Source organism: Nothoprocta perdicaria, unplaced genomic scaffold (genome assembly GCF_003342845.1).
Source record: "Nothoprocta perdicaria isolate Ctin4 unplaced genomic scaffold, notPer1 scaffold_2, whole genome shotgun sequence".
Taxonomy (NCBI): domain Eukaryota; kingdom Metazoa; phylum Chordata; class Aves; order Tinamiformes; family Tinamidae; genus Nothoprocta; species Nothoprocta perdicaria.
Genome location: NW_020455204.1, coordinates 3,637,523 through 3,649,340, shown reverse-complemented (window position 1 = coordinate 3,649,340; position 11,818 = coordinate 3,637,523). Strand labels below are relative to the sequence as shown.

The 11,818-nt window shown below is 43.2% G+C and overlaps 1 protein-coding gene across 2 annotated transcripts in view; it reads left to right on the top strand.

The window, feature by feature from the left end:
• Positions 1 to 7,895: 7,895 nt before the first annotated feature.
• ARVCF (ARVCF, delta catenin family member) overlaps positions 7,896 to 11,818 on the top strand; it is a 78,347-nt gene continuing 74,424 nt past the window's right edge. For both annotated transcript variants that reach the window (XM_026037805.1, XM_026037804.1), the window contains exon 1: positions 7,896 to 8,050. In XM_026037805.1, the coding sequence (XP_025893590.1) occupies positions 7,925 to 8,050 (126 nt within the window). In that variant the 5' untranslated portion in view covers positions 7,896 to 7,924. The remainder of the gene's footprint in view (positions 8,051 to 11,818) is intronic.

Sequence of the window (11,818 nt, the reverse complement as noted above, 5' to 3'; positions counted from 1 at the left end):
TGACACATTCTGCCAAACTGACGGCTGTTTTCTTTGTTTTAGATGAAGGACCTAGCTTGTACTTCTGACTCCCATGTGCATGTAAGTTTGTGGACTCGATATCTAGCAATACACGCATCAGTGTTATTGCTGACCAAAACTCTGCGGTCAAAGAGAGGAAAGCTGAGTGCCCATCTAGCAGAAAGGAATGTGCAGATTAGTCATCCCGCACCACCCTTAATGCCAGTATTGTGGAGGCAGCAGGTGGAGATGAGGGGAAGAAGCCTGCTGGAAAATTGCRGTCTGTGATAACCTCATCCCACTGAAGAGTCTGGCTAATTTAGCCTTGATTAGTTCATCTGAAAGGCTACAGAGAGGAAGCAAGTCTGAATTGTTCTGAGTTTGGTCACAGATTAGACACGCAGGTTTGTACTGTGCTTTGCTTTGGGAGGTTGTTTGGCTGAAGAGCTGCAGACCTAAATTACTGCAAACCAGACTAAGCACTATACTAAATCCTGGTTTAAGAACAAACAAACAAAACAGTCATTTCCTGTTCACTTAATATGTTTTTTCTGGTAGCCAAATCTGGTAACAAGATAAACATTAGCCACAGTAATGAGAGTTAGGAGAAATAAGGTTGGTCCTAATACTGCATACCAGGAGTTGTTTAACTTTTTCATTTTTGATATTTTCATGATAGACATGTCTTATGCATCTTTCATGATGCATTTGCGTGATCTAGTGAACTGCTGTGGGGAGACCAAGCTTGCAAGATGTGAATGAGGAACTAGGATACTTTGCTTCAGCTCTGGGATCCATCCCCCAGCCTATATGCTTTCCTAAAGGGCCTTAGGTTTAATGTAATTTCTGTGCAGAACCACTAGTAAGAACTGGGTGCCTCCAAGGAGGAGACTTTGGGCAAGATCTGCATCATTTTGTGGAGCTGCATAGTCTGCTTTTTGACCAGACCTGAAAAGTTGTGATTCACTGAGACACCTCACTAAGTTGCCTGAAGATAAATGCTGGGAATCTGGACCTATTGTACATCTGTTTTCCTGCTGGGAAAATGCGTGTCCATTCCCTTCTCCCGGGAGCTCCTAAGAGAGCTCAGAGCTCTACCCACGTGCAAGATCACTGCCCTTACGCAGCGCAAGAGCCAAGGGTGCCTCTTCTGAGGCTCAGACTCGATTCATGGAGCGTTACCTGTAGTGTAGTGGCACTGATTAGCATGTAGTTTTTAAGTTTATATCATCCAGTCTGTTGAAACTGATTGGGACATAATGTCTTGACATCTTTGGTTAACACCCAGTCGATCTGAAAAACACAGCAAGGCAACATGGAGCCCTGAGAGACGCTTTGCTTGTCAAAGTGACAAATTGCCTTTTCTGGTTCAAAGGACCGACCAATGTGGTAGAGCTAAGGCAGAAAGGGGAGGAGAGCATGGGAAAAAAATGCTGTATTTGTTTAGGCCTTGCCCGGTATTTCTTGTTGTTTGTTGCTCTGCATTGAGGATCTTTGTCTTCCTTGGTCTRAAACAACTTTAGAGCAGGTTAAGAGGAGCAAAGCCCCCGTGGCTCTGCCTCTCCCACTTCTGGTCCTTATAAACTGTTTACAATCTCCTCCAGTTTTCAAGCTTTGTATGGAAAAGTTCAGTGGGTCAGCTTTCCCTTCAGCTTCATCCATCATTCCAGTCAATTAGCAATAGTTGAGGGCCAATTGCCCGGTCTTCCATTAACTGAGACACTTCAGATTGTTTAAAATAGCATAAAAGCCTCTTTGTTGACCGTTGGGCAAGTGCCGGAGCCTTGCGTGTTGATGGGCACTTCCCGCGTGGCTGAACAGGACCCCAGTGTGTCTCGCAGGGCTCGAGGGGTGGATGTTGCTGCTCCGGGCCTCTCGCTTTGATCGCCCCTCTCCGCCTCCTGCCCTCCCTGCAAGGTGCGATGCCTTCAGATGCCGAATTCCCACTCTCCGGCTCGGGAAAGAAGTGGTTCTCTGTGGCTTTTCTAAACTTCCATAGCTGAGGTTTCTTTGGTTGCTGAAAAGTTCCTTTTTAACCACAGGGCTTTTAAAGTTCTTGGTGTTGTCTGTTGATCCCTTGCTGTGTTTCTGAAGGACAGAGGCTGCATGTAAGTGTTTGGGGAACAGTGGGCGCGTTGTGGGCACTGGGTTGGTGCTGGTGTCTGGGCCGGAGCAGCTGCCTTTCACAGAGGGGCATTTTCCTTATGTTTAAAATTGCCCAGATGGAGCGGAGAGCTTGGCATGAGCTCCAGCAGAGCAACTTGAAGAGCTCTCACTGAAGCTTGTTGTAGGGGTATGTGTTTGAGTTCATGTTGAAGTGAGCTGAACCCATAAARAGTGCCTTTTTTGTTTAGGGGTTTATTTATTTATTTGTTTCACATGAGATTTTGCTGGAAGCGTAACCTTGCTAAGAGGACGTCAGGTGATTTATAGGAAAGTAGATATTTTTCTAYCTTGGAAATCCTTGTGTGTCTTGCAAGCTCCCTGCGTTGATTCTGGCCCAGGCCAGTCCGTGTGCGTTTTGCCTGGACAGGATCTCATYGCATGGTCCTCCCTGTGCAAAGAGTTTGGATAGCTGTGACTGAGCACCCGTGCTTGATGCTGAAGCTCTACATCTGGCTGCATGTTTGGAATTGGACAAATACTGTGAGTGGCAGCCCTTGAGCATAATAAAGGCTTCAGCTCTTTGGGAAGGTGCCCAGCCTGCCCAGGCTGAGGTGCTAGCCCTGCTCTAGGGGAAGCCTTTCCCTGCCTCCTTCCTTGCTGACCCCGCTGCAGGCGTGGTTTTTTTCCAGGGCTGTTGAGACAGACTCTGAGGGACCTCCTGGCTCCTGGGGATCCTAGGGCCACGCTACTGAGGGCCCAAACAGCTMCCTAGACAAATCGGGAGCTGGGAGCACCCCAAGGATCTCAGGGCTGTGGTGCAAGAAAGGGAACTCTGCAGGGCAGCAGACGGTGCTGGCCGTCACACTGGAGCCTGCAGCGGCTGCAGAGCTGGACTTTGTATTAGAGAAAGGTCTGCCACAAATACAGAGTTTAGCAGACTCCACCAGTGAGTTTCCTGCTCTTTGTCCCATTGGGACACCACTTGGAGACAGATGCCCCAAGCATGATTATCACATGATAATCTTGTGTCTTATGAGGCTGGCACCTTCCTGGAGACTTGCTGCTTTTCCTTTCTTCTCTTTATGCCGTTGGCAAAGCGCAGCTTGAGGATCTGACTGAGCCAGAAGTGCAGCCTTACACTGGAAGGGGACCAGCTCTGCAGAGCRGCATCAGTTGGAGACTTGATCCTCACAAAACTGATGTTTGCCTGACTTTGCAGTTATAAATAATCTCGAATGATTTGCAGAGACAGAAGTAATAAGAAAATTGGAAGTAAATGAATAAGTAATTTAAGCAAAATCCATGAGAAAGGGAGGAGGGAGAATACACATTTAATTCAATTAGGACTATTGTCCAGCGTGATTAACTATGCCCAGACATCTGATGTGTTTTGCAGGAATTGATACACTTGAGCTTTGTCTRCGCTGGGGTTGTGTGGGGACAAGCGCGTTCCCTGGCGTGGGCTGGTCTTTGTGCTTTGCAAAACCCTTCAAATTTGGTATCTAGCAGCAGCCTGGAGTGAGCAGTAACCCGAATAGCCAGCAGAGCTGTTTGCTGAGCAAAGGGCGRCTCTGGGAGAGCAGGGAGCTGCTCTGCATCTTTGAAGCAGTTTTCAAGAGACTGCTTCAGTGGAAGTAATAATCTCCTGTAATTTTATATTATTTGCAGGCGGTTTAAAATTGTTTCGTAGGCAAAGAAGAAAGAACTTTGTTTACTGCTTGAAAGTAGGATGCCTGATCCTCCTGGGGGAAGTTACTGGTTTATTAAAAAAATATGAAATAGATGTTTTGATGGAAATAATACTCTGGAAATTGAAATGCGGGTGATTATAGAAGCTGTAGTATTCGAATGTAAAATAAGCCCTGGGAGATATGTGTCCTAAATGGTAAATCATTCTGTTCTTAAACAAAACAAGAATTACTATTATTTTATGGTTCTTGCTTATTTTACAAGGCCTTTAGCTGTTTCATCTGCACTTAACTTTTACAGGCTAGGGATAAATTGATTTTGTTGTTGTTGTTTTGCTTTTTAAATAGCTTGTGTTTTTCTAAACATGCTGGAAATTTAAGCATAGATAAATCGGGACAGGATTCATTTAATACTGAGCAAAAAAAAAAAAATCATGAGAAAAGCCTTGGCTGTTGATACTCCCTGCAATAATGAGATTAAAATCTATTCTTACAGTTTAGGGTTTCTGCAAGGAAACAAAGATAGTGTTTTCTGAAGAGGAYCTTATGGGTAGGGCTAAGCCAGGCTTTTGTGGGGTGTCACCTTGCACAGCGTTGATCTGCTGCAAGAGGAATCGTGCCACATTTTACTGCTTTKCTGGTTGCCTCTGGATACTTCAAGAGGAGGGAGCAGTTCTGCAGGGTGAAGGAGACAACCCAACCATCTGCTGCTGAGGACAGTTGGAAGGAGGACAACACTTAGACGTGGTCTTTCCRCGTGCCCAGCTGACACCAGTGATTACCATGGAATTGACAGTTCCTGCTTGTGTTTGGGAGTTTCCTCCTGTCCCAGTCAGACCATGGCCTCTTGACCATTGCGGTAGGGAAGGAGGAATTGTATGGAGGCTTGTGCTTGCTTTGAGTGCCATGTCCTGGACTGGAGCCTCCTCTTGTCCAGCAGGTAGTGAAATCCCAGTAGTTTTCCTCACTGAGGGAATAGTATTCCCACTCTGCTTACTTGGGCCTTATTTTGAATAATTGGGCTCAACTGGCAAGTGCTTGGCATCTCTGGGATGTTATTTCACAAAAAAAGCGTCCTAGATACTGCCTTAAAAGCTGAGTACAGGAGAAAATGGTTGAAAGGGGTAAAGTGTCCCAGTTTTTGCAATTTGTGATGACCTAAAATCTCTAATGAGGGAAGCTAAAGCAAAATAGATAGCAATCTTTGCATCTTTTCTACATTATTGTGGGCTTGTGACAACTGTAGGTGAGCAGTGTAGAGAGCAAGTGGTGACTTTGGAGGTGAAAGAACCACCTTAAGCCAATGCAGCGAAGAGCAAGTTGGATGATATTCAGTCCTCTGCTGTGTCCCTCAATAGTTTGCGCACTGAGAAGGAAAATACATGAATATGCAGTCTGGTTCGTTGTGTCTCCATTGGAATATCTGCCTTCCATTTGGCAAACTTTTACGCTTTYGGATGCTCAGGATGGTCTCTTGTTGCTACTGTTAGATTTCTCCTTCAGGAATGCAGATCTGCACCATATCTTCCCCGAATCTTCATTTTTAGAAGCAGCCACAGAATAAAAACAAGCTCTGGTGCTCATTTAAAGTCAATATGCTCTGTTTTTCAGTTTGCTTATATTTAAGTGCCAAGCTTTAAAATTTTGCTTTGCCTACAGGCAGCCTGAATACAAAGGGAGACTTGATTTTTTTTATAAACTGCAAAGTATTGCAAAAGCACAAAGAGCAGAATATTCCTTTCCACCTTCCATGTCCCCAGGTTTGTTATCACAAAGTGAGTTTTCTCCTCTGAATGTAGAGAAGGAAGAGTTGGAAGTTCTAGTCACCTCAGGGTGCAGCTGGTAGTGAACATGGGGGGTGTGCGTGTGTGTGCACATGAGGAATAAGAAGATGCCACTCTGAGGCAGTTGGGTGCCATGGTAATGACAAGGAGGATTACGGGGATGAGGTATAAGAGGAAAAGTCCGTGCTCATATAATCCACTTTGTGGCTGGTGGGACTTGGGTTGTGTGAAGATGAAGGCAAGTTCTGGATCTTTGCTTAACTGCAGCATTATGGACGTTTCTCCCACCTAGGGGGAAGCTTTTCCGCAGGGTGAGGAAAAGGGAGTTGCCATTGGAATAGGGTTCTTTGAAGAAAAATGTGAAAGGATTCATATATTTGTCRCAGGAGCTGATTTTGAAGTTGCAGTCAGCAGATGCAGTCTGCCTTCTGAACCCTCTTGCAGAAGATGTTGTGTGTTGTGAGTTATTGGCCGTAACGATTAAACACTGCAGACTGAAAGGGGGATTTTCTTTAGGATTTYGAAAGTTTAATAGTGGTTGATTTTTTTCCTATAGCCTCAATTACTCTGTGGTTTCAATAGAAACTGGAGCAGTGGCAGCTTAYAGCACCTCTGGTGGTCCAGTACGTGCCACCTTTGAAGGTTGTCTGTGTTGCCTTCTGACTGGGACGATTGCCCGAGGCTTATTAACGTGGCCTTGGTTAGTATTAGCACTTGTGTGAGAAYGAAAGCGACTTCCCAGCTCAAGTCCAAATTCCAGAACGTCGGAATACAGCAGAAAGTAAAGGAATCTGAACAAGGGCATCTCAGCTTGCTCTAAAGTAAGTTGTGGATCACAAAAGGATTAAATGAAATACATTTTTCTCTACAGAGRCTAATGAGACCTCAATACCCTCTTCCTGCTCAGCAGCATCAAGTCGTTTGGAAGAGCCCTGTCCTTCAGGGCTCAAACAAGAGGCCTGCCAAGGCAGAAATCCAGAGTCCATTATTGAGATGAAATGCAGTATTTCCAAAGAAAGTGTTACAAAACAAAATACAAGATTAGTGATGAGGCTGCTCACAAATACAGGGTGTTTAAGTCTGGATATAATTAGATTGTCCTGTGYAGCGGCAGCTTCATCTTTATCCTTTTTTCCCCCCTGTGAAATGAAATCACATACTAAATTTGTCAAYAGTTTTCTTCAGGAGAATTGTGTTAAGTTTGCAGTTTAGGGCCCTATGTGCTTGTTCCGTTCTGTTCAATGAAAAAATAAAAATCAAAAGTGTGTGCATGTTCCTTAATAAAGGATATTCTTTATGGCTCTGTTTGACAAGACGTGCAAATAGAAGCTCTGCTTTGGCTTTGAGGTCTGTGTAGGTGGATGCTGTGCTTGCATGTAGCCCACAGCCTTCAGGGAGTATAATGAAATGAATAATCTGTCATTTCATTTTACATAGTTGAGGGTTTATAATGTGGGGAAAAACCTTATTTCTCGGCATGCAAGTCAGTGCTTTATTGGCCACTAGCTGTGAAACTTCTGAGAGGCGTTTGTCGAGCAAAGGGGAACTTCCCAACTTTAGTGCCAAGAGAGACCCAATTGCATGAAGGAAAGTTCAGACATTCATGTGTGTGTGTGAGGCAGAATGGTTCTTTTTGGGCAGTTTCTCTGCAAGAAGCAGCTTTTGATCTAGTTTGATTCTGTTCAGCATTTCTTTGTTGTGCATCTGTGACAACTGTTGAATGAGCCTGTCACCAGGTAGATCTTACAGACGTATTGAAAGGAGGATGTCAGAATGGTGGCATTTCTCATAATTCAGCTGTTCATCTCTAGCTACCCGTGCTCTCAAAATTGTCATTGCTCTGGATGGTGGGAGACAGGCTGCTTTAACAGAAGGTCTTGATCCTTCACAGCCTTCTGTAGTCTGCAACCGAGTGTGTTTTACCAAATAGAACAGACTTTTAATGGTGTTTAACTGCTTGGAAACCTGATGGTCCTGTTCACTGTTAGAAACAARTAAATGTTTCTATGAGCAGAAATTCCATTCCTCCTATACGAGGAGTTGAAGAGAAAGCTTTTAAAACAGGTTTAAATATAAAATAGTACCCTCTTGTAGGTTGTTTATAAATGCAAAGTCCTTCACAGTACCTTCACATGATTTCTAAATCTAGCCAGAGCAGCATAACCTCAGTATGCTTTTTTGAGGACAGTAAATTTTTCTCCTTCTGAACATTTATTTGCAAATTGTTGGGTAAAATGTGTTTTTTAAAAAGCTGAAATTGATAGAAGAGTTAAGCAGTGGTRGTGGAAGTGACAGATGTTTCTGCTCCTTTAGGAACAAAGCCCYAGCAACCAGACATCGATAGCAATGATGCAAGAACCTCAAGAAATGGTGGAAGAGACGGTTACTGTGGAGGAAGACCCAGGCACTCCCACTTCCCACGTGTCCATTGTCACTTCAGAAGATGGAACCACGAGGAGGACTGAAACCAAGGTGAGAGGTGGTACGATGAAGCTTGAAATATGACCAACGAGAGAAAGGGTGAAATGTCAGCTCGCCACAGAATAAATAGTTGGGAGTACAACAGAGGAATGAACGCGATGCCGTTGTGAGCTTCTGAGTTTGTGTGTGTCCTCTTTGCAGCAAAGCTGAGTTAAGAGCTTTTGGAGTTTGGCCTCTGTGTCCAGCTTGCTCCCTCTCAGCTGTGCTGATTCAGCTTGTTATGGAGCAGTGCTGTGAATCACAGACTGGGCAGTAGAAATTATTCTGCTTAAAGGAAAAAAAAAAAACCACTAAAATTCCTGCCTAGCCTGTTTCTTTCTCTAAGGTTTGCTTTATTTTAGTGACACAGTTCTCAGCATTGCCTCACAAGAGAGATACAGTGATAGGAGAATGAGATAACGTGGTAGAGCCTGGAGTAAATGACTTGCAGTTAAGAGGAATGTGCCTGGAATTATCCCTTCAAATTAATAACAATACGGAATTATGCTTTCGTCCTTCAGAACATGAAATATCTTAAATAATATCATAGCACTCTAAATTCTGCATCAGTCTTGTGAGGGGAATTTTTTGTGTTTTTTTTTCTCCCACGAGACCTTGTGAAAGATGATTTGGCAGTCTCTGCTGGGCAAGTGCTGTATGTTGGTAGGTGCCTAACATGCTGTGGGCTACTATCAGAAGAAAAATACACCTTGATGTTAGGATCTTGGGAGTTGAGCTGACATCTTCATTAGGTGATGTGAAAGGTGAAGGGTGGTTCCATTTTTAAAAAAATATAAGAGATGGTTAAAAAAAGACTGTCCAGCTGCTTTCTCTATTTGGAAGATTTGAGTAGAGGTCACCAGAGAAGCAAGTGTTTATTTTTATTGATGTTCCAGAATTGCAGTCRTCTACAATACCTGCTCAGGACAGCAAATCGTCAAGTTGGGGTCAATGAGTGTTGGCTTCCTCAGAACAATAGACCTGCATAGACTGCCATAAACTGAGTATATGGTTTAATATTAGTTTGGCTTAGTTTAAAAGATAAATTTATCTGGCTTGTTTTTGCCTTGTTGGAAGAAAATGCAAGTCTTAAAACAAAAGAAAAAAAAACAAACGTTTTGCTTAGCCTTTCAGATAATCTGTTTCATCTGTAACTTATTTGAAACAAATACTATTTTTTTTTCTAGCAGCAGCACCAACTGTTGTTTACAGGAAGGAAGTGATAAAATTACAGTGGTGATGGACACCTTTTTTATATGTTCTAATAGCAGTACATAGTTTTAGGAGGCTGTAAGCACAGCTATGCAGGGCAATAGAATGATAACTATGACTGTAAAAATAAAGGCCATGCTGTGGTCCCTAGATAACAGGACAGCATGGAATAAAATTTTGTCTGAAATAGTTATGYCACTGATAAGCTGCGTGTTTGTCATAGCCTAAAAGGTGCAATTTTCTCCTGTGTATAGCAGGTATACCTGCTATTTTCCCATCTTCCTCCAGGAAAGAACAGGGGCAGCTCAAAAGTGAGAGTTGTACCTACGTTTAGGAGAAGAAAATTAGAAAACAGCCTCTCTTAGAGCTAATGCTGCAAGCAGTACTTTATTGTGTTACATTAACTTCATTCCAAGCACTCAAGTGTTTTAAGAATGGTGCATAGTTGTCTTATTTGAAAAAACATAAATCCAGAGTAACTGCACTGACTTCAGTTTATGTGCTATTTAGACTGTTTCTTAACAGCTCATTGCTTAACAGACTAGTTCTTAAAAATATCCAGTTGTTGCTGGAAAGTGATACTGAAATGTCAAAACACAGATGGGACTTGCTTAGTGCCGGCTCCTTCAGAAGAGCACTGCGATTTCAGGGAGGTTGCTGCTGTTTCTTGCATGGTTTGTTTTCTCTTTTTCCTTGTGTTGATAATATGGCATGGATTAACAGCTTATAAATATGAACCTGAGGTCAGGCTTTTGTTTTTAAGGTTTCTTAGACACCTTGGTCTTTATCTTGTTTTGTTAGTGTGAAAATGCAAGTTGTTGTCACTTAAATTTCATAGCATCAATTGAAATGTCCTGGAATTGATTGGCATTGGCTTGCTCCCCCTTCTAATGGGTAGTGGTGTTTTTGTAAGTTGTGCTGTTGTATGCAAGTGCCTCATGAAGAAAATTAAATTTCGTAGTACCTTGTGAGAAGGGAAAGTGTTGACTTTGCTGTTTGGATGAGGGCAGTGAAGCAGAGTGTCCGTAGGATGCGAGATGTGAATCCATTTGCTGAGATGCAAACCCATTTACCCTGGGGGTGCAGGGCTCTGTAAGAGCTTTCTCCTCCCTGCTGAGCTGGGGCTGCAGGAGCTGCTGTTGAGGTGGGGTGTTTGAACCCTCCCCTACCAGTGATGGGGCCACTGCTGGGACGTGTTCCCTCATKGACAAAGAACATGACTCTGGCCTTGCTTTCAGGATGAGTGCCCTTTTTATCCTTGTGTGCCTATGGCTGGAGTTTTTGTATCTGCTGTGGGTAGTATCCAACCTGTTACTTAGTAAGGGTAATTAAAATTGAGATAGTGAAGCTRTCTGTTAAATATATGTATATATGTGTGCAGAAAGTCAGATGTGTATTTGGGTGCACCCTCAGTACAGTCTTTCCACTCCCTCAACCCTGCACAATTTAACCCACCTGTTCTTCAGTTTAACCCACCTGTTCCCTTTTTTCTTTCCTTGGGCACTTTTGTATCATCTTTGAAATGTGAACAAATTTCAGAGTTTTAAATCATGTTTCTTCTCAAGCAGAAAAAAAAAAAAGCTTTGCAATAAGAAACTGGGAAATCTGCCTGTATACCAAGCTATTTAATTTCCAATAATTTCCAATGCTCAGCAGTGTTTTCGGGCATGACAGCCGTTGCCTTGTGAGTGGTAGGAAAGGGTCTGGGCCTCCAACCCTGTGGATGTAGAGGGGCTGCTTKGCCTGAGAGGGGCTCCATGAAGCTTTGCAGAAGATTCAAGGAGAATTAGGTAACAGGACAAGAATGGGTTTCAGATGAAGTTGAGAACCCTTTAAAAAATGCGAAACATGAGGCTTAAAATCAAAGAGGAGARATCTGAGCTGTTGTTTTGAAAACCGATGGGGCGAGTTCTTACGCAGCATTTAATAGAAAGGTAATCGCGTCAGCCTGTTTGGGCTGATTAATTTTTACAGTCCGTGGTTCAAAAATAAGCTCTCAGAAATGTCAAAATGCTTTTATCCTCGCGTGTTGCTTCTCATCTGTTTCTGGCTTGTGACATGGTTTCGACAAAATTTCTAGCCCCCTCAGCCTCTCTAAAGTGCTTAATCTATTTAGAAACAGCAAAGCAAAACCAACCACACACAGCCCCTCAAAAACAGCATGGAAGGCAAGAATTATGACTGGTGGTTAAGATGACTTCATTTGGCCAAGACACCCCTCAAGAGGGGAAATTTCAGTACTGTTTTTCCTGCACTCGTGCGGGCACTGTGCACCTCTGAGGGTTCCCATGTACCCCCTGCACAGATGTGCAGCAAGCCCAGTCTTGGTCTTTGGATTTTTTTCATCCTTTTTCTCCCATCATTTGCAAACAAAATGAAAGGGTAAGAGACAGGAAAAATACAGAATTGCTTAAAATTTGTGGTTGTTTCCTTTGGGTTATGTCAGTAAATGTATTTCCAGAGATGGAACAAATGAATAGATTATCACAGGGATTGTATAGGAACTATTTAACAAACAACATAATTATAGCCATGGGCAGGACAAACAGTAGCAAGGCCAGTAAGCCT